Source organism: Hyla sarda, chromosome 9 (assembly GCF_029499605.1).
Source record: "Hyla sarda isolate aHylSar1 chromosome 9, aHylSar1.hap1, whole genome shotgun sequence".
In the NCBI taxonomy this organism is placed as follows: domain Eukaryota; kingdom Metazoa; phylum Chordata; class Amphibia; order Anura; family Hylidae; genus Hyla; species Hyla sarda.
Window position 1 is genome coordinate 69,738,679 of NC_079197.1, and position 22,291 is coordinate 69,760,969.

General features: G+C 44.1%; 1 protein-coding gene across 2 annotated transcripts in view; it reads right to left on the bottom strand.

Moving 5' to 3' along the window:
• The window catches only part of SLC7A3 (solute carrier family 7 member 3), a 208,994-nt gene that overhangs the window by 46,910 nt on the left and 139,793 nt on the right, over positions 1 to 22,291 (bottom strand). For both annotated transcript variants that reach the window (XM_056537883.1, XM_056537884.1), the window contains one exon: positions 4,509 to 4,731. In XM_056537883.1, the coding sequence (XP_056393858.1) occupies positions 4,509 to 4,731 (223 nt within the window). The remainder of the gene's footprint in view (positions 1 to 4,508; positions 4,732 to 22,291) is intronic.

The window sequence follows — 22,291 nt, forward strand, 5'->3', positions numbered from 1 at the left end:
GCTATGGGGACTCCAGTGGCTTGTACGCTGGCAAAACTTTATTTAGCCGCCTTTGAAAAAAAGATACATATTTACAGAAAACAACAATTTTTTAAAATACATAATGTGTTGCAGACGCTTTGTAGATGACGTGTTCATTGTATGGGCAGACACAGAGTCATCTTTTGGTTACTTCATCTCGATCCTCAATGGCTCTAATGACATGAATCTTAAATTTACTTTCAAAACTGCTGTTAATGAACTTGAATTCTTGGATACAAAACTGAAATTAATAGATGGGGATCTGGTAACTACCGGTTAACGCAAGCCAACTGCCTGTAACGCCGTTCTTCATTTCCAGAGTTACCATCCGGAACATGTTAAGAAAGCAGTGCCGTACGGGCAGTTCTTGAGATTAAGAAAAATCAATAGTACGGACACTTTTCTTTTGCAAGCAGGCGATCTACAGGAGCGTCTAGTTAGAAGGGGGTATCCGGAAACATCTTGGATGCAGCCCTTAATAAAGCCTTTATACACAAACGGGTCGATCTGCTCCGCAAATGAAAACATCATAGAAATAGCAGTACAGCCTCGCAGAATCCGAGTAATATACATGGGAAATGCTACTGTCTTTCTTTTAAAGTTAGCCCAATGGCCCCTCAAATTAAAAAGGCCATTCATGATAACTGGGCTATCTTGAAGAATGATCCAGAACTGGCAGAATATACAAGAAACAAACCTCTCATTAACTTCAAAAGATGTAAAAACATCTGTGACATAGTAGTACATAGTAAATTTACAACTTCCGTTGCGGTAATTGCTCTTGGTGCTCATTTATTCTTACCGATAAGTTTGTAACCCTGGGAGGTGTCACCGTTAAGTTGAGAGATTTTATTTGTTGTACAACAAATTTTGTAGTGTATGCGATCCGCTGTACCTGCTCAAGGTTCTACATAGGGTGCAAGATACATGCACTCAATGTCAGATTCCGAGAGCACGTGCATTCGGTGAAAACACAAAAAGGCTCACAAAGATTGATACAGCACGTCCTGGACGAACACATGGGAGACACTAGTGTTCTCACCTTCTTCATACTGGTGCGTGTTCAGGTGTGGGTGGACGGAAAGCCTTACTTCAATGTGAAGCTAAATGGATTCTGAAAAAACAATGCACAGGGCAAGCTTGGATCCGAGTCCATTTATGTAATGCCGCCTACTTAATTATGTTGATTTTACAATCTACTCATACTTCCCAATCAAGCTGCTAGAATCATGTATGTTTTTCACCGGGTACTTGTTTTTAATTCACTGTGGTGTAATTCCTGTTTTTATGCCGTTTGCCCTGACGTCATACAGGTAGGTGGATATAAAGGCGTGGTCTAAAGAAGCACCTGGAGGAGGCGTGAAATAGCTGTTACCTTTGCCTGGTGTGCTGAATCCACACTTGTCCGATTTTATTCCTGCACTATGCAATAAAGAATCTGAATTTTGCACAGTTCCCGGTGGTGAGTGCCTCCTGTATCCACTGTACCTATACCATTAATCTAAATATTTGGTTGCAAACCCTTTGGAAAAAATAACTGAAAATCAGTCGCTTCCTATAACCATCTATAGGCTTCTTACACCTCTCAGCTTTAATGTTGGACCTCCACAATATTGAACCTCCACAATATTTCACTGTAGATACTGTGTTACATAGTAACATAGTAAGATAGTTCAGAAGGTTGAAAAAAGACCAGAGTCCATCAAGTTCAACCTATAACCCTAATAAGTCCCTATTGAGTTGAGTTGATCCAGAGGAAGGCAAAAAACCCTCATACTAGAGGTACAAATTCCTTCCCGACTCCAAATATGGCAGTCAGAATAAATCCCTGGATCAACCTTCTGTCCCTATAAATCTAGTATACATAACCAGCAATGTTATTACTCTCCAAAAATGCATCCAGACCCTTTTTGAACTCAATTACAGAGTTCACCATGACCACCTCCTCAGGCAGAGAATTCCACAATCTCACTGCTCTTACAGTAAAGAATCCCCGTCTGTGCTGGTGTAGAAACCTTCTTCTAAACATAGAGGATGCCCCCTTGTTATAGATACAGTCCTGGGTATAAATAGATCATGGGAGAGATCTCTGTACTGTCCCCCTGATATATTTATACATAGTTATTAGGTCTACCCTAAGCCTTCTTTTTTCTAAACTAAATAACCCTAATTCTGATAATCTTTCTGGGTACTGAAGTCCTCCCATTCCCCGTATTACTTGGGTTGCCCATCTTTGAACCCTTTCCAACTCCACTATATCTTTCTTGTACACTGGTGCCCAGTACTGTACACAGTATTCTATGTGTGGTCTGACTAGTGATTTGTACAGTGGTAGAATTATTTCCCTGTCGTGGGCATCTATGCCCCTATTAATGCACCCCTTGATTTTATTAGCCTTGGCAGCAGCTGCCCGACACTGGTAACTACAGCTAAATTTACTGTTATCTAAGACTCCTACGTCCTTTTCCATGTCAGTCGTCCCAAGTGTTCTCCCATTTAATACATAATCCCAGCCCAGATTTTTCTTCCCCATGTGCATTACCTTACATTTATCAGTGTTGAACCTCATCTGCCACTTCCCAGCCCAAACCTCCAACCTATCCAGATCCATTTGTAACAGTGCCCTGTCCTCTATTGTGTTTACCGCTTTACAGAGTTTGGTGTCATCTGCAAAGATTTCTACTTTACTATTCAACCCCTCTGCAAGGTCATTAATGAATATATTAAATAGGACAGGACCCAAGACGGACCCCTGTGGAACCCCACTAGTAACAGTCATCCAATCAGAATAAGTACCATTAATAACCACCCTCTGTTTCCTATCATTGAACCAGCTACTTACCCACTTGCACACATTCTCCCCCAGCCCAAACCTTCTCATTTTATGCACCAACCTTTTATGTGGAACCGTATCAAATGCTTTGGAAAAATCCAGATATACGACATCCAGCGATTGCCCCTGGTCCAGTGTGGAGCTCACCTCCTCGTAAAAGCTGATCAGGTTAGTGTTCTTTTCTTTGTAGGCCTCATTCCATTTTCGGTAAACAGTAAAATCATGTGCTTTACCAAAAAGCTCTATCTTTGTCTCATCTGTCCACAGGCCCTTTTCCCAGAAGGATTTTGGCTTACTCAAGTTCATTTTGGCAAAATGTAGTCTTGCTTTTTTATGTCTCTGTGTCAGCAGTGGGGTCCTCCTGGGTCTCCTGCCATAGCGTTTTTCATCATTTAAATGTCGATGGATAGTTTGCACTGACACTAATGCTCCCTGAGCCTGCAGGACAGCTTGAATATCTTTGGAACTTGTTTGGGGCTGCTTATCCACCATCCGTACAATCCTGCGATGGCACCTTTCATCAATTTTTCTCTTCCGTCCACGCCCAGGGAGATTAGCTACAGTGCCATGGGTTGCAAACTTCTTGATAATGTTGCGTACTGTGGATAAAGGCAAATCTAGATGTCTGGAGATGGACTTTTAACCTTCAGATTGTTGATATTTTTACACAATTCTGGTTCTCAAGTCCTCAGACAGTTTTCTTCTCCTCTTTCGGTTGTCAATGTTTAGTGGGGCACACACAGACACACAATGCAAAGACTAAGTGACTCTCCTTTTTATCTGCTTTCAGGTGTGATTTTTATATTGCCCACACCTGTTACTTGCCCCAGGTGAGTTAAAAGGAACATCTCATGCTTGAAACAATCTTATTTTTCCACAATTTTGAAAGGGTGCCAATAATTTCGTCCAGACCAAATTTTGCACAGTTTCCGATGGTGAGTGCCTCCTGTATCCACTGTACCTATATTTCTACATGAATCTTGCTTTTTGGGATTGATCACCAGGAATGGGACTCTATGCATATGTGGTGAACCTCATACTCCCGGCTATAACATGCAAACAAAAGTTACTGTGGAAGTGCTAAATCTGTGCTAAGCTGTTCCGGCTTATTCCTTCTTGTGTGATTTAGTTAAGGGTGCCAATAATTTTGTTCAGACCATTTTTGGAGTTTGGTGAGACTATGTCCAATTTGCTTTTTTTCCTCCCTTTTTTGGTTTAGTTCCAATACACACAAAGGGAATAAACATGTGTTACTGCAATCATTTTCTGTGAGAAATACTTCAGTTTCTTGAAAAATTTCAGGGGTGCCAACATTTACACCCATGACTGGAACAGATTCCAGTTAATATACTTCGAGTAGTGAGTTGACCTACCCGTTCCCTCTCTGCTTGTAAATCCAAAATATGGTCCATTATTACAGAACTGCCAATCTAAAATATTGGCAATTATAATAGATCTGTCAAATGTTTGTGGGGGTACACCTGTGGCTGTAAGATAAGAAGAAGCAGCAGGAGAGAGCTGTCCCTACATGCACACAAACCAATTTATATATATATATATATATATATATATATATATATATCTCAATGGAAATTACAGAAACTGAGATTACAGAAAATTAGATTTTAGCATTTTATACATAAGTAGACTTTACCTTGTTGAAAGGGCACATAAAGACCCAACAGAGACAATGTAACTAGCGGGATTCCAACCCACATATCTAAATGCTCCAGGAAGGGGACTATCTTTACTCAGTAAAAAGTATGGTGACATAAGCGTAAGTGCAGCAGATACTCCGAAGTAGGCCACAAAGCAAACTAGGAGTGAAACGATGATACCAATTGGAATAGAGCGTTGAGGGTTCTTGGCTTCTTCACCTGGAAAAACATACACTTTAAGACTCAGAGAAAACTGTTAACCCCTTGCCAAAGAGAGTAAAACTAACCCCAAAATGTTCTTTAACCCCTTAAGGACCGGGGGTTTTTCCGTTTTTGCACTTTCGTTTTTTGCTCCTTGCCTTTAAAAAATCATAACTCTTTCAATTTTCCACCTAAAAATTCATATGATTGCTTATTTTTTTGCGCCACCAATTCTACTTTGTAATGACGTCAGTCATTTTGCCCAAAAATCTACGGTGAAACGGAAAAAAAAAATCATTGTGATACAAAATTGAAAAAGAAACCCGCCGTTTTCTAACTTTTGGGGGCTTCCGTTTCTACGTAGTACATTTTTCGGTAAAGATGACACCTTATCTTTATTCTGTAGGTTCATATGATTAAAATGATACCCATCTTATATAGGTTTGATTTTGTCGTACTTCTGGAAAAAATCATAACTTCATGCAGGAAAATTAATACTTTTAAAATTGTCATCTTCTGACCACTAACTTTTTTATTTTTCCGCGTATGGTGCGGTATGAGGGCTCATTTTTTGCGCCATGATCTGAAGTTTTTAATGGTACCATTTTTGCATTGATAGGACTTATTGATCGATGATATCATATAAAAAGTGACCAAAAATGCACTATTTTGGACTTTGGAATTTTTTTGCGCGTACGCCATTGACCGTGCGGTTAATTAACAATATATTTTTATTATTCGGACATTTCCGCACGCGATGATACCATATAGGGACCTATAACACTGCACACACTGATCTTTTACATTGATCACTGGTTTCTCATAGGAAACCAGTGATTGATGATTCTGCCGCTTGACTGCTCATGCCTGGATCTCAGGCACTGAGCAGTCATTCGGCGATCGGACAGCGAGGAGGCAGGTAGGGACCCTCCGACTGTCCTGTAAGCTGTTCGGGATGCAGCGATTTCGCCGCGGCTATCCCGAACAGCCCACTGAGCTAACCGGCACTTTTTATTTTCACTTTTAGCCGCGTGGCTCAGCTTTGAGTGTGCAGCTAAATGGTTAATAGCGCGCGGCACCGCGATCAGTGCCACGCGCTATTAGCGGCGGGTCCCAGCTTGACTATGACGCCGGGCCCGCCGTGATATGATGCGGGGTCACCGTGGGACTCCGCGTTATATCACGGGAGCGGGATCAAGGACGTACTCATACGTCCTTGGTCCTTAAGGGGTTAACTATATTAATAGCAAAAAGGTCAAATATGAAAGTGTGGGCCCCTTAAAAAATTATGAGGAAGAAATTATAAACAGGGATCAGGAAAAAGCAAATATATTAAACAAATTCTTCTCCAATATATTCAACGAGGAAAATGAAAAGCCAGGTGAAATACAGTGTGATAAGGTAAAATCCACAGTACAGGTCACCTGTCTAACCCAGGATGAAGTACAGTGCCGCCTACAAAAAATCAAAACAGACAAATCACCAGGTCCGGATGGCATTCACCCCCGTGTTCTAAAGGAATTAAGTAATGTTATAGACAGACCCCTATTTTTAATATTCCGGGACTCTATAGCAACAGGGACTGTTCCCCTGGACTGGCGCATAGCAAATGTGGTACCAATATTTAAAAAGGGAACAAAAGGTGACCCCGGGAATTATAGACCTGTTAGTTTAACCTCTGTTGTATGTAAATTGTTTGAGGGTTTTCTAAGAGATGCTATTTTGGAATATCTTGATACAAATAAATGTATGACTCCATATCAGCATGGCTTTATGAGGGATCGGTCCTGTCAAACTAACCTGATCAGCTTCTATGAGGAGGTGAGCTCCAGACTGGACCAGGGGGAATCTCTGGATGTCGTATATCTGGATTTTTCCAAAGCATTTGATACGGTGCCACATAAAAGGTTGGTGCATAAAATGAGAAGGATCGGGCTGGGGGACAATATGTGTAAGTGGGTAAGTAACTGGCTCAGTGATAGGAAACAGAGGGTGGTTATTAATGGTACTTATTCTGATTGGGTGACTGTTACTAGTGGGCTACCACAGGGGTCCGTCTTGGGTCCTGTTCTGTTTAATATATTTATTAATGACCTTGTAGAGGGGTTGAATAGTAAAGTAACAATCTTTGCAGATGATACTAAACTATGTAAAGCGGTATACACAAAAGAGGACAGTGCACTGTTACAACTGGATCTGGATAGGTTAGAGGTTTTGGCTGGGAAGTGGCAAATGAGGTTCAACACTTATAAATGTAAGGTAATGCACATGGGGAGGAAAAATCTGGGCTGGGATTATGTATTAAATGGGAGAACACTTGGGACGACTGACATAGAAAAGGGCTTATAAGTTTTAGTTAACAGTAAATTTAGCTGTAGTGACCAGTGTCGGGCAGCTGCTGCCAAGGCTAATAAAATCACGGGGTGCATCACAAGGAAATAATTCTACCGCTGTACAAATCACTAGTCAGACCACACATAGAATACTATGAACAGTACTGGGCTCCAGTGTACAAGAAAGATATAGTGGAGCTGGAGAGGGTTCAAAGACGGGCAACCAGGGTAATACGGGGAATGGGAGAACTACAGTACACAAAAAGATTATCAGAATTAGGGTTATTTAGTTTAGAAAAAAGAAGGCTTAGGGGCGACCTAATAACTATGTATAAATATATCAGGGGGCCATACAGAGATTTCTCCCATGATCTATTTATACCCAGGACTGTATCTATAACAAGGGGGCATCCTCTACATTTAGAGGAAAGAAGGTTTCTACACCAGCACAGACGGGGGTTCTTTACTGTAAGAGCAGTGAGACTGTGGAATTCTCTCCCGGAGGAAGTGGTCATGGTGAACTCTGTAAAAGAGTTCAAAACGGGTCTGGATGCATTTTTGGAGAGTAATAACATAGCTGGTTATGTATACTAGATTTATAGGGACAGAACTTTGATCCAGGGATTTATTCTGACTGCCATTTGGAGTCGGGAAGGAATTTTTACCTCTAGTATGAGGGTTTTTTGCCTTCCTCTGGATCAACTCAGTAGGGACTCAGTAGGGATATAGGTTAAACTTGATGGACTCTGGTCTTTTTTCAACCTCATGAATTATGTTACTATGACATGCAAAGTTTAAACAAAGTTATATACAAAAATACCATGCAGTGTGCTAGGCAGCTGTTGCCAAGGCAAAAAAAAAATCACGGGATGTATCAAGAGAGGCATAGAGACAAAAACATAATTATGCCTCTGTATAAATCATTGCTCAGACCACATATTGTATCCACTTTTGAGCACCTGTATATGAGAAGGGCATGGCGGAACTGGAGAGGACCAAGACAGGTTATCAAGCTTGAGGTTATTTAATTTAGAGAAAAGACATCTTAGGGGCGATTTGATCACGATGCACTAATATATGAATGGAAAGTACAGAGATCTTTCTAGTGATGGTTTATACCTAGGCCAATAACCATGACAAGGGGGCATCTATGTCTAGAGGAAAGAAGGTTTCACCATCATCACAGACAGAGATTCTTTACTGTAAGAGCAGTTAGACTATAGAACTCTCTGCCACATGATGTCGTGATGTCCAACTTAATAAACAAGTTCAAGGGGGCCTGGATGTTTTTCTTGAAAAATATATTACAAGTTAATGAATACTAGTGTTGGGTCTATAATATTCTGATATATTGATCAATATATCTATACTCATATGCCTTTGCTACATGCTATATACTCTTGCTAAAATATCGCAGAAGAACTTTGTTTCTCCTTAATTCAAAAAATTTCAGCCTGCTCTTTGCCTGTAATGGAGAAAAGAGAACGTTGGATGGAGCCAAGATACAAGAAGTCAGCAATTGAAGTCTAAACATTGGACTTTGTGGAAGGATGGCAAAATCTCAAGATAGAGGAGTTGCTATATACGTGACTTATGCTACGCCATACTCAAATGACCAATCAGCATATAAAACGATGATTGATGCAATAGTTTTACCCTCCCCTTTTTGTCTACTGAAAAAAATTATCTGATTTTCTAATAAAGACCTGACAGAGCTCCTTGGGAGTGCTGAGAAGGGAATATATACCAACATTGTCTGATGTAAATTTGCTTATGTCGACACTCAGCAAATAGCACAGCGGTAGTCACTCACAGTTTAAGGTATCACTGCAAGGCATCCTTGACAGTTGGTGTCAGAAGTGGTATTCGAATCCCTGGACCACACTCGAGGGAAGATACAGATCCGGTGGAAGGACACTTTGAGCCACCCCAGGCAACTCAATATTGCCCAAAATTAGGGGCTTGATCAACCCTACGAGAACATGGTAAGTCTGTAGTCTTATTTGTGTCTTTGGGCAGTTTTGTGGGAGTTTGGATGGCCTATTTCGACCCTCTAGGATTTAACTCTTAGCGACAGAGATTTCCCCGCTGTGTTGTTTCCTTTTTCACGGAGGAGTTTTTGGTCACTAGTGATTGACCGCCGCTTTAAAAAAAACTCAGAAGGCATAAAGCAGGGAAGATTTTTTTGAGATTTTTGAGTCTTTAAAAATCTAGTTTTTTTTTGGATCCTTGCTTGGATTTAATTTAGATTTTTTTGACTTTTTGATCTATCCAGTGGATTTGGTCAAGGGAGTTAAGAGTGTTGTAGACTTTTGTGTTCGAAGCCCCTGGTATCTTTGATTGTACTCCTGATACCTTTGTATGTATCAGATTCTAATCTGATAACTTTTGATTTGTATCAGCTGAGTATCTTTTTCTGTATCAGAGGACGTTTTTGTGGTGGCTTAACGATATCTTTTGTGATGTACTTGAGCAAAGAATTGACTCTCCTATGTTTTGTGGTGTATCAGTAAAGGTTTAGATTAGAAGATAATAGTAGGATCAGTGATAACCTTTGTTTGTCACTGTACGCACCTATTGTTTGGTGTTTAGTATAAATTTTTGTTTGGCCAATCCACTGAGAGTTTTTGTTAATAGGGTAATTGCACGATCCTCAATTTCTCTGAGACTTTAAAATTGTTCAATTCTTGCATTGATTGACTTTAGAAAGATAAAGATGAACACTTTGCCTGGATATCAAGAGGCACGTGTAAAAGTCATGCACCTTGAGGGGAAGAGGCATCTTGAAAGAATGAAGAAATTGATGTTTATCTGTGGCATTCATGAGAAGGTTAGACTGCACCCAGACATATGGTCTGAAGCCATTAAGCAGCATAAGGGGATATTGGAGGATAATGATTTGTTGGCTGCTGCCCAAGCTTGGTACCTAACTTTGTGTTCCATAACAAAAGAAAAATATGTAGAAATGGAGTGCAGAGATAAAAAGGATAATTTAACTGTATACCTGTATTACAAAGACAAAGACCTGCCACAACCATAAAAGGCGGTGATTCTAACTGTTGGGTGTGTCCCCATTGTGGCCAGCAAAACCTGCTGAAAACTGTGTTTCTTGTAGCCAAGCCCGGACTATAAATGCTCCTCCTTGTACTCCTACAAAACCCTCCCTGTACTCTCAAAATGGTCCCCACCCAAAATGTCCCCGCCCACTATATCACACGTTACCTCCTTCCGGTGTCAGCCATGTTTGCTAGCCCCCCCCCCCCCCCCCCCCTGCGAAGCAAGCAGCCATCTTGCTATACTCGAAAGTAATGCCTCACCTACTTCCTGTACTGGCAGTCATCTTGAAACACCCAGAAATATGGATCCTGCTGCTTCCTCTTCCTGTAATGGCAGCCATCTTGAAACACCCATTATATCAAGTGCACCCGGAAGTTCAGTCTTACCTACTTTCTCTTCTGTCAGCCATCTTGGTTCACCCAAACTACCTGCTCCCTGGACTGACTGAGCATACAGCCAATACACCCAAACAGGCCAGAAGGCCTCCAACCGGAACTTCCTTTAGCAGCCTTTCTAATGCAGGGGCACTTCCCCTCCTTTCAGTTGTGACCCAAGATGGATGTTACTATGTACCTGCTGACCAAGTCACCGGCCTATATCCACATCAGTCCACACACTCTCTCGTTGTACCTTCCTCCCAACGACCTGTTCCCACTTTCTACCCAGCCCGATCCCCACCTGAGAGCCCTCTATTTGATTCTGCTAATAATCGCTGGGTCCCACCGAGATCTCAAACACCTCTGGCCAATGTAGAAAGTCCTCCAGCCCAAAACGAGTCACATGTACGGTTCTATTCACCTACTAATGATCATCATCATCATCAATCCTCAGGAATGACACATCTTAACCCTGTTAATACAATCACACCAGCTGTGGTGCGATTTCAAGAACATCCCAATACCTCGGACAGTATCATGTCCAGAACTATTATAGTAAATATGGTGCCTGAAAATTTCCAAACAGCCCTTGAAACAAGAATCTGGAAGAATACCTTACTCCGAGTAGGCCTTGGTTCTATGGAAACCCAGAAAGTTGGAGCTATGGTTAACCCTGCAAATTCATATCTTCAACATAATGATGGACTTGCTGCTGACCTAGTGAATACAGGGGGCATAGTATCCAACAGAACTCTAACCTGCTGGTAAAAAAACAAGGGCTCATTTTCACCACCCAATTGGCCGTTACAGGTTACAGGACACTGCCTTGTAACATAATTATACATGCTGTTGGTCCCAGATATTCCTCTGACCAACATGATGCTTGTATAAGGAAGCTCCAGTCTACAATACACTGCATTCTTGATTTTGCTGCAGAGAGAAAAATTTGTACTTTGGCTATTCCAACCATTAGTTGTGGTTTCTGCTGATTTCCTCCTGATATCTGTGCCAGTGTAATAGTGTCCTCTATTAAACATCACCAACCAATACCTACATTGCAAGAAATCAGGCTTATCTGTAACACGTACAAAACTGTCCAAGCTTCGGTGAATGCTGTTAACTTATGCAATCAATACCACAAGATGACTCAGATGACTTAATACCTGGCCTACCTAAATTCACTCTATCAACAGTGTTGCCTATACAGCCTAATAACTCCAATGATATTTTGCCTGGCTTCTTAAGACCTCAAGAACCAAGACCTAGATCACCAGAAACAATGGCAATTACATCCACACCTAGTGGGGAAACAAATGCACCTGGAACAGCACCATTAAATACCCATTATAAATATGTCCCTTTCACCCTAGTGGAAATAAATAATCTGTTCAGCCAACTCCCTAACCCAGAGAAACAGCCAATGCCTTTCTATAGGAGAATCAAGCAAATCCAACAAACCTACTCATCAGTATGGAAGGATTTACTTCTTCTGGTCTCTATTAAGGATGGAGAAGCTTTCTGGCCTATCATCTCCACCAGTCTTGATGGCACTCATATTGTGGACCAAGAGACATACTCTTCTGGAGCCGAATTCTGCCGACAATTACATGCCTGGGCTAGAGACCGCTTAGCCTCCAGCTCTGATGCCTCTCAAGACCCTATGAAGACTGCTAAATTATTCTCCAGACTGCTTAGACTGTTCCAGGATCAAGGCTATGACCTGGAATTCAAATTCCATAAGTCAGCCTTCATCAACACCTTTGTTAATGGCCTGACTGATACTACAAAGAAGAGACTTATGGATACTAGGCCTGAATATGTGGAACTTGAAAACAAAACAAATCTTACTCATTGTGAAAGCTTTTGAGAAATAAAGTGAAGCTGCACCTTCCAAAAAATTCTCCAAAGTGGCAATCTGTGAAGATGCACTTACAATGTATAATGCTCGCTCCTCCTACTACTCAGACTTCCAACAACTACCTTATGGTCCTCGATAGGATGTTGTCAAGCCTGTGCCCACATTGATTTCACAAGTATCCACTCATACCGACTTTACTAAATCAGGACCAACCTCGTTTGTAAATCTTACAGTCTGTGGCAAAACTCTTCCTTTCCTAGTGGACACAGGTGCAGCCAGATCCGTAATACACTCTAAAGACCTACCATGCACTTCTCTTTTTTCCTCTGATCGTCTTTCTTGTGTGGGAGTAGATGGCACACCTGTTACTTAGAACCTCACCCACCCTATACCTTTTGGAGCATATCAAGATATCCTTTCCCGGCTGCTTATATCAGATATGTTCCCACTCAACCTGTTAGGTGCGAATTTACTCCTGAAGCTCAAAGCCACCATAAAATATGAGGATGATGGAATGCACATTGAATTATCTCAACCACTCACACCTGAAGAAGTTTGTATTTTGCAGGCCTCTCTACTGATGGTCATGAATATCGAAACAAAGACTATACCCGATGTCTATCTACAACAAATTCCTGACCGTGTCTGGTCAGAAGGATATTGGACTCTTACCTGTTCCGCCTGTTAAGGTTTTCTTAAAACCTGGTGCCGAGATACCTAGAGTAACCCAGTATCCGCTCAAAGCAAACCAAGAAACTTCTCTTTCTGAACAAATCGCAACTCTTCTCAAATGTGTTTCCCCAGCAAACACTCCTTTGTTTCCAGTGAAGAAGAAGACACCAGAAGGACAACCTGAGAAGTTCTGCATGGTACATGACCTTCGTGCCATTAATGCTGCCACAATTCTGGATACTCCCATTGTTCCCAATGCACATACTCTGCTCAGCTCGATACCACCAGATGCCAAGTTTTTTACTGTTCTGGAATTAGCCAATACTTTATTCAGGGTTCCATTGCATCCGGACTGCCAATACCTCTTTGCCTTTACTCACCAAGGAGGACAATACACCTGGACACGCTTGCCACAGGGAGCTCAAAACTCCCCAATCACTTTTCTCAAGCCTTATGCACTTGTCTGCATCCATGGTGACTTTACTTCAATACGTGGATGACCTGCTACTCTGTGCCACATTGCAAGATGAGTGTGCCACCTCTTCAGTTGACCTGCTATCTTTCCTTTCTTCAATCAATTGCAAGGTGTCCCTTGAAAAAGTTCAGTGGGCACAACGAAGAGTTGTCTTCCTAAGACATTGTATTTCTCAAGGTGCTAAACACCTCACGGAAGACAGGAAGCAAGCCATAGAAGAAATTCCTGTACCTACAACAACTATAAGCCTTTCTTGGTATGATCACTTACTGCCGACAATGGATTCCTGATGCCTCATAACTGATGCAACCTCTGTATGATGCCATTCCAGCTATAACTCAGAAGCAGCCACTATCATGGGAAGCCATACAGTGCTTGAACCACCTAAAAGACCTTATCTTGTCTGATCCAGCAGATTTTGCAGGATAATTATATGGGCCAGTTTGTGGAGGACCCAACAAGAAGTGATGCCTTGTTGGATCTGATCATTTCCAACAACGCAGAGCTGGTTGGTAATGTAACTGTGAGGGAAAACCTTGGTAAAAGTGACCACAATATAGTTACTTTTGATTTCAAATGTAGAAAACAAAGACAGACGGGGAAGGAAAAAACATATAACTTTAAAAAGGCAAATTTCCCTGGGCTGAGATCTGCACTACAGGACATAGCCTGGGGGGAGGTGTTCTCAAATACTGATACAAAAGGTAAGTGGGACATCTTTAAATCAACTATAAATAACTATACAGCTAAATATGTACCAAAGGGGAACAAATATAAACGATTAAAACTAAATCCTACATGGCTGACAAATGATGTTAAAAGAGCAATAAACAACAAAAAAATGGCTTTTAAAAAATACAAATCTGATGGGTCAGCTATAACATTTAAACAGTACAAAGAACTTAATAAAATCTGTAAAAATGTAATAAAAAAGGCAAAAATTCAAAATGAGAGACAAGTGGCCAAAGAAAGCAAAACTAATCCTAAACATTTTTTTTTTAGATATATAAATACAAAAAAACCAAGGACAGAGCATGTAGGATCCCTTAATAATGATAATGGGGAGGTTGTCACGGGTGATCAAGAGAAGGTGGAGCTACTGAATGGGTTCTTTAGTTCTGTATATACCATGGAAGAAGGAGCTGACATTGGACAGGTCAGTGCTGGTAACACATCATGTAATGTACTGAACTGGTTTAATGTAAAGATGGTACAAGGTAAGTTAAATAAAGTAAATGTAAGCCAATCTCCAGGACCAGATGGACTACACCCAAGAGTTCTTAGAGAGGTAAGTTCAGTAATATCTGTACCCTTGTTCATGATATTTAGAGATTCTCTGGTGTCTGGTATTGTGCCAAGGGACTGGCGCAAGGCAAATGTGGTACCAATCTTCAAAAAGGGCTCTAGGTCTTCCCCAGGGAATTATAGATCGGTAAGTCTAACGTGCAATGTGGGTAAATTGTTTGAAGGACTTATAAGGGATTACATACAGGAATACATAGGGGATAATAGTATTATAAGTGATAACCAGCATGGGTTTACTAAGGATAGAAGATGTCAAACCAATCTAATTTGCTTTTATGAAGATGTGAGTAGAAGCCTTGACAGAGGAATGGCTGTGGATATAGTGTTTCTGGATTTTGCTAAAGCATTTGATACTGTCCCTCATAGTCGTCTGACAGGTAAGTTAAGGTCTTTGGGCTGGATTGAACACTGGCTCATGGATCGTACCCAGAGAGTGGTGGTCAATGATTCGTACTCTGATTGGTCCCCGGTTATTAGTGGTGTACCCCAAGGTTCTGTACTGGGCCCGCTGTTGTTTAATTTATTTATCAATGATATAGAGGATGGTATTAACAGCTCTGTTTCTATCTTTTCAGATGACACCAAGCTTTGTAGCATGGTACAGTCTATAGAGGATGTGCATAAGTTACAAGATGACTAAGTGTCTGGGCATCCACTTGGCAAATGAGGTTCAATGTGGATAAATGTAAAGTTATGCATCTGGGTACTAATAACATGCATGCGTTGTATGTCTTAGGGGGGATTAAACTGGCAGAGTCACTGGTAGAGAAGGATCTGGGTGTACTTGTAGATCACAGACTACAGAATAGCATGCAATGTCAGGCTGCTGCTTCCAAAGCCAGCAGGATATTGTCATGTATCAAAAGAGGCATAGACTCAAGGGACAGGGACATAATACTCCCCCTTTATAAAGCATTGGTACGGCCTCACCTGGAATATGTTGTTCAGTTCTGGTCCCCTGTCCATAAAAGGGACACTGTGGAGCTGGAAAGGGTGCAGAGACATGCGACTAAACTAATATGGGGCATGGAACATTTTAGCTACGAGGAACGATTAAAGGAATTACAATTGTTTAGTCTTGAGAAGAGACGTTTAAGGGGGGATATGATAAACGTAAATAAGTATATAAATGGCCCATACAAAAAATATGGAGAAAAACTGTTCCAGGTTAAACCCCCCCAAAGGACAAGGGGGCACTCCCTCCGTCTGGAAAAGAAAAGGTTTAGTCTAAAGGGGCGCCTTCTTTACCATAAGAACTGTGAATTTATGGAACAGTCTACCTCAGGAACTGGTCACAGCAGGAACAATTAATAGCTTTAAAACAGGGTTAGATACATTCCTGGAACAAAATAACATTAATGCTTATGCAGAATTATAAAACAACATCCCTTCCCCTTATCCCCTTACACCCTTCCCTTCACTTCCCTGGTTGAACTTGATGGACGTATGTCTTTTTTCAACCATACTAACTATGTAACTATGTAACTTGGTATCCCAAATTACGAATTGCTGTTTTATCTGTTTGTCTCTGAAACAAAGGGCCAAGCCTCTGGAGTCCTTGCACAAAAACATGGAGACAAATTGAGACCTTTGGGATACTACTCATGCAGACTAGATCCTGTTCCACAAACTGCACCCACCTGCCTTTGAGCTGTGATAGCAGCTAAGGATCTCTTGGACAAGACCTCAGACATCATTCTTGGACATTCCATCGTTATCCTCGCTTCGCATGATCTGAAAGCTATTCTAACTCAATGCCAAATCTGCTTTCTCTACAAAGACAAGTGAGGCTTCAATGCTCTCTCTTACTCCCGGATAATGTCACCCTTCAGAGATGCACAATCCTCAATCCAGCTACCCTGCTTTCTCTCTTGAGGGGGGATGAGGAAGAAAAACAAAAATTTAACAAAATGATGGAGACCTTAGTGATCCTGAGCACAATTGCTTAGAGGATATGGAAATGGAGACATCACATTTACCAACGGTCCAAGAAACACCAATGGACAATGCAACCTTTACTCTCTACACAGACGGGTCCAGATATGCTGATGAAAGTGGCAATTTCCACACAGGATACTCAGTAGTTAGCCTGTTCGAAGTGCTGCTGGCAAGACCACTCCCTCCCCGTGTTTCAGCGCAAGAAGCGGAACCTATTGCCCTAGCTGAAGCCTGCCGCATCTCGGAAAGACAAACCACCAACATCTACCCAGATTCTGCCTATGGGCATGGAGTGGCGCTGGACTTCGGATTGAAATGGGCCCTAAGGGGGTCCATGACTGCAAATGGAACTCCTATAAAGAACTTTGAAGCTGTCAGGACCCTGATTGAAGCCTTAAAACTGCCTGAACAAGTGAGTGGCGATTATCAAAATCAAAGCGCATGGAAGATTGGACTCTGAAGAAGCCAAAGGAAAGACCAGGCAGCTAAAGAAGCTGCAATACAGCCCCTCACTCGAGAGGAAGCAGGGGTATATGTGGTGACAAGAACACAGAAGAAAGAATAAGAAGAATCAGAAGAGGAAAAGGAAAACCCTGGACCCGAAAAGGAAAACCCTCAAGACACTGAAACAGTTCCAGACTGAAGCCTTGGACAAGGAAAAAAATATGTGTAAGAAAATGGGAGCTGAACTAAATGAATTGGATGGCCTATGGGGAAAAGAAAACAGAATATGTCTTCCTCATGCCCTTTACCCGGGGGTGACTCAATGGGCTCATGGAGTCACCCACAGAGAAAACAACGAAATGATCACTTCTATCAACAAAATCTACCTTGCACCAGGAATAACGACACCAGTTAAACAATATGTCAAGGGATGTGCCATTTACAACACCTGCAACCCTGGAAGAACCGAAGTTACTCCTAAGAAACACTTAGCCAAACCTTGCTACCCATGTCAGAGGATCCAGATTGAACACATGCAATTGCCCAAAAGTGGAAAGTTTGAGTACGTGCTAGTAGCAGTGGACATGTTCTCAGGATGGCCAGAAGCCTACCCAGTCACTAATATCACAACAAAAACTACTGTAAAGAAACAACTGGTATGCAGATTTGGAGTCCCTGAAGTAATTGAAAGTGACCAAGGACCTGCTTTCATTGCAGATATTAAAAGAGAACTTTGGAAAATGGTGGGAGCAGACCTTGTACTCCGTACTCCATATCATACTCAGAGCAGTGGAAAAGTTGAAAGACTGAATGGCACCCTAAAAAACAAAATCCTAAAAGCCAGAAGAGAACTGTCCCTTCCATGGCCAGAAGTGCTGCCCATAGCCCTGTACTCTGTTAGGAACACACCCCGACAGCCAACAGGTCTAACCCCATATGAGACACTTTTTGGGGGGGTCCCTAAGCTAGGATGTTACTACTCTCTGCAGCTTAGTGCAGGAAATGATAGTCTGGTAAAGTTTGTTATTACACTGTGTAATGAACTGAAAGGAACACATACTGCAGTTTATTCTTCCATTCCAGATCCAGACACTGAGCAAGGAAGTCCCAATTTACAGCCCGGAGAGTTTATCCTTGTAAAAAGACATGTGAGGCGGCCGCTGAAACCTAGATTCGAAGGCCCTTACCAGGTTCTACTGACAACTTGGATACACGCCTCACACTGCAAGAGGGTTCCTACACCATGCTCCTGATACATATCCTTTTTTGTATAAATGGGGTGCAAACCCAACAACCCAATTTGACTCCACAAAAATACTGGTCTGACTGGGAAGTGATTCAAAAGTCGAATCCCACGTTTTGGTATAACTCTTCCAGCGACCAATTGGCTACCTTTAAAGGGGTATTCCAGGCAAAACCTTTTTTTTTTATATATGTATCAACTGGCTCCGGAAAGTTAAATAGATTTGTAAATTACTTCTATTAAAAATCTTAATCCTTCCAATAGTTATTAGCTTCTGAAGTTTTCTGTCTAACTGCTCAATAATGATGTCACGTCCCGGGAGCTGTGCATGATGGGAGAATATCCCCATAGTAACTGCACAGCTCCCGGGACGTGAGTAATCAGAGAGCAGTTAGACAGAAAACAACAACTCAACTTCAGAAGCTAATAACTATTGGAAGGATTAAGATTTTTTAATAGAAGTAATTTACAAATCTGTTTAACTTTCCGGAGCCAGTTAATATATAAAAAAAAGTTTTGGCCTGGAATACCCCTTTAAATTTGACTACTGTGACATAGTGACTTGTCCCATACACATTCAGGCAGGATGCACGTTCCCGCAACAGGACAAGTATACACGTCCATGGTTCTCGTGGGAGCTGCCCTTACCGCACTGCCAGGACTGAAGTAAACTTCGCTCCCAGCAGCTTAACCCTTACAGCTGTGGTCGGAAGCGACCGCGAGCTGTAAGGAGCACCCAACGATCATGGGGTTCAGCAGGTTAACTGGTCAGCCGGGTGTCTTTACAAGGACCCCCAGGTCTACCCCGATTATTGCCTTATTGCCTGTCAGGACGTGCCAGCAGAGGCGGCTCTCTAATTAGGCGATATAGGCGGCCGTCTAAGGCCTCACGCTAAAGGGGGCCTCGCGGCCGCCTAAATCGTGTAGTTAGAGCACCCCACCATCACCTAGGTCCACCCTCTGCACCCCCCCCCCCGTCACACATGTCCACCCCCCCCCCGTCATCCATGTCCATTGTCTACCTCCCTGTCCATCCCTGTCACCCATATCCTATCACCCCTGTCACCCATGTCTAGCCCCCCTCAAACCCCCACCAGTCCAGTGTGTTTCCCAACCAGGGTGCCTCCAGCTGTTGCAAAACTACAACTCCCAGCATGCCCGGACAGCCTAACTCATCCCACACCATGGCCAGTTAGGATGTCAGGTGTGTACACTGTCTGTAATAATGTTATAATAACATGTCCACCCCCCTTGCCGCACTGCCAGGACTGAAGTAAACTTTGCTCCCAGCAGCTTTACCCTTACAACTGCGGTCGGAAGCGAACGCGAGCTGTAAGGAGCACCCAACGATCGCGGGGTTCAGCAGGTTAACTGGTCAGCCGGGGGTCTTTACAAGGACCCCCAGGTCTGCCCCGATTATTGCCTGTCAGGACGTGCCAGCAGAGGCGGCTCTCTAATTAGGCGATATAGGCGGCCACCTAAGGCCTCGCGCTAAAGGGGGCCTCGCGGCCGCCTAGATCGTGTAGTTAGAGCAGTGATTTTGGCGACATTTATTTAATTTTTTTCAAATGTCCCGCCCCAGCCTGCGCGCAGGTGGGAAGGGAAGGGAAGCCTACGCAGTGAGCCGAAAATGGTGTCCGACCGAAGCGAGCTGCATTTGCGCCGGACTGCCGTGGAACTACAAGCAGGGCAGGCCGGTGTGAGGTGAGATTTCCGAAGGTACCGTACCCTTTCCATCCCCCTGTTACCCCTTCTCAACCCTGTCCAAACCCCCCCACCGACACCAAGGTTAACCCTCTACACCCCCCCGTCACACATGTCCACCCCCCGTCATGTATGTCCGCCTTGTCTACCTCCCTGTCCATCCCTGTCACCCATGTCCTATCCCCCCTGTCACCCATATCTAGCCCCCCTCAAACCCCAGCCAGTCCAGTGTGTTTCCCAACCAGGGTGCCTCCAGCTGTTGCAAAACTACAACTCCCAGCATGCCCGGACAGCCTAAGTCTGTCCAGGCATGCTGGGAGTTGTAGTTTTGCAACAGCTGGAGGCACCCTGGTTGGGAAACACCGATCCAGTCCATACTCATCCCACACCATGGCCAGTTAGGATGTCAGGTGTGTACACTGTCCGTAATAATGTTATAATAACATGTCCACCCCCCTTGCCGCGCTGCCAGGACTGAAGTAAACTTCGCTCCCGGCAGCTTTACCCTTACAGCTGCGGTCGGAAGCGACCGCGAGCTTTAAGAAGCACCCAATGATCGCAGGGTTCAGCATGTTAACTGGTCAGCCGGGGGTCTTTACAAGGACCCCCAGGTCTGCCCCGATTAATGCCTGTCAGGTGTGCCAGCAGAGGCGACTCTCTAATTAGGCGATATAGGCAGCTGCCTAAGGCCTCGCGCTAAAGGGGGCCTCGGAGCCGCCTAAATCATGTAGTTAGAGCAGTGATTTTGGCAACATTTTAATTTTTTTTTTTAAATGTCCCGCCCCGGCCCGCACTGCGCACACAGCGTCCTCCTGCTTCCCCTGCGTCCCCTGCATGACCCTTCCCCTTGCGGCGCAGTGAGCCGAAAATGGTGCCCGACCGGAGCGAGCTGCATTTGCGCCGGACTGCCGTGGAACTGCAAGCAGCGTGGGCAGGTGTGAGGTGAGATATCCGAAGGTACCGTACCCTTTCCACCCCCCTGTTACCCCTTCTCAACCCTGTCCAAACCCCACCACCGTCACCCAGGTCAACCCTCTGCAACCCCCCCACCCCCCGTCACACATGTCCACCCCCCCGTCATCCATGTCCGCCTTGTCTACCTCCCTGTCCATCCCTGTCACCCATGTCCTATCCCCCCTGTCACCCATATCTAGCCCCCCTCAAACTCCCGCCAGTCCAGTGTGTTTCCCAACCAGGGTGCCTCCAGCTGTTGCAAAACTACAACTCCCAGCATGCCAGGACAGCCTAAGTTTTTCCAGGCATGCTGGGAGTTGTAGTTTTGCAACAGCTGGAGGCACCCTGGTTGGGAAACACCGATCCAGTCCATACTCATCCCACACCATGGCCAGTTAGGATGTCAGGTGTGTACACTGTCCGTAATAATGTTATAATAACATATCCACCCCCCTGTTCACCCCCTTGTCACCCATGTCCACCCCCCTGTCACCCATGTCCATCCCCTGTCACCCCCCCTGTCACCCCTGTCCACCCTCTGTCATCCCTGTTCACCCCCCTGCCACCCCTGTTCACCCCTGTCCACCCCCTGTCATCCCTGTTCACCCCCTGCCACCCCTGTTCACCCCTGTCCACCCCCTGTCACCCATGCTCACCCCCCTGTCACCCCTGTTCACCCCCCTGTCACCCATGTCCACCCCCCTGTCACCCATGTCCATCCCCTGTCACCCCTGTTCACCCCCCCTGTCACCCTTGTCCACCCCCTGTCATCCCTGTTCACCCCTGCCACCCCTGTTCACCCCTGTCCACCCCCTGTCACCCATGCTCACCCCCCTGTCACCCATATCCACTCCCCTGTCACCCATGTCCACCCCCCTGTCACCCATGTCCACCCCCCTGTCACCCATGTCCACCCCGTCATCCCTGTCACCCATGTTCACCCCCCTGTCACCCATGTTCACCCCCCTGTCACCCATGTCCTCCCCCCTGTCACCCATGTCCTCCCCCCTGTCACCCATGTCCACCCCCCCTGTCACGCATGTCCACCCCCCCTGTCACGCATGTCCACCCCCCCTGTCACGCATGTCCATCCCCTGTCACCCATGTGCTCCCCCGTGTCACCCATGTCCACCCCCTGTCATCCCTGTCACCCATGTCCACCCCCCTGTCACCCCTGTTCACCCCCCTGTCACCCCTGTTCACCCCCCTGTCACCCCT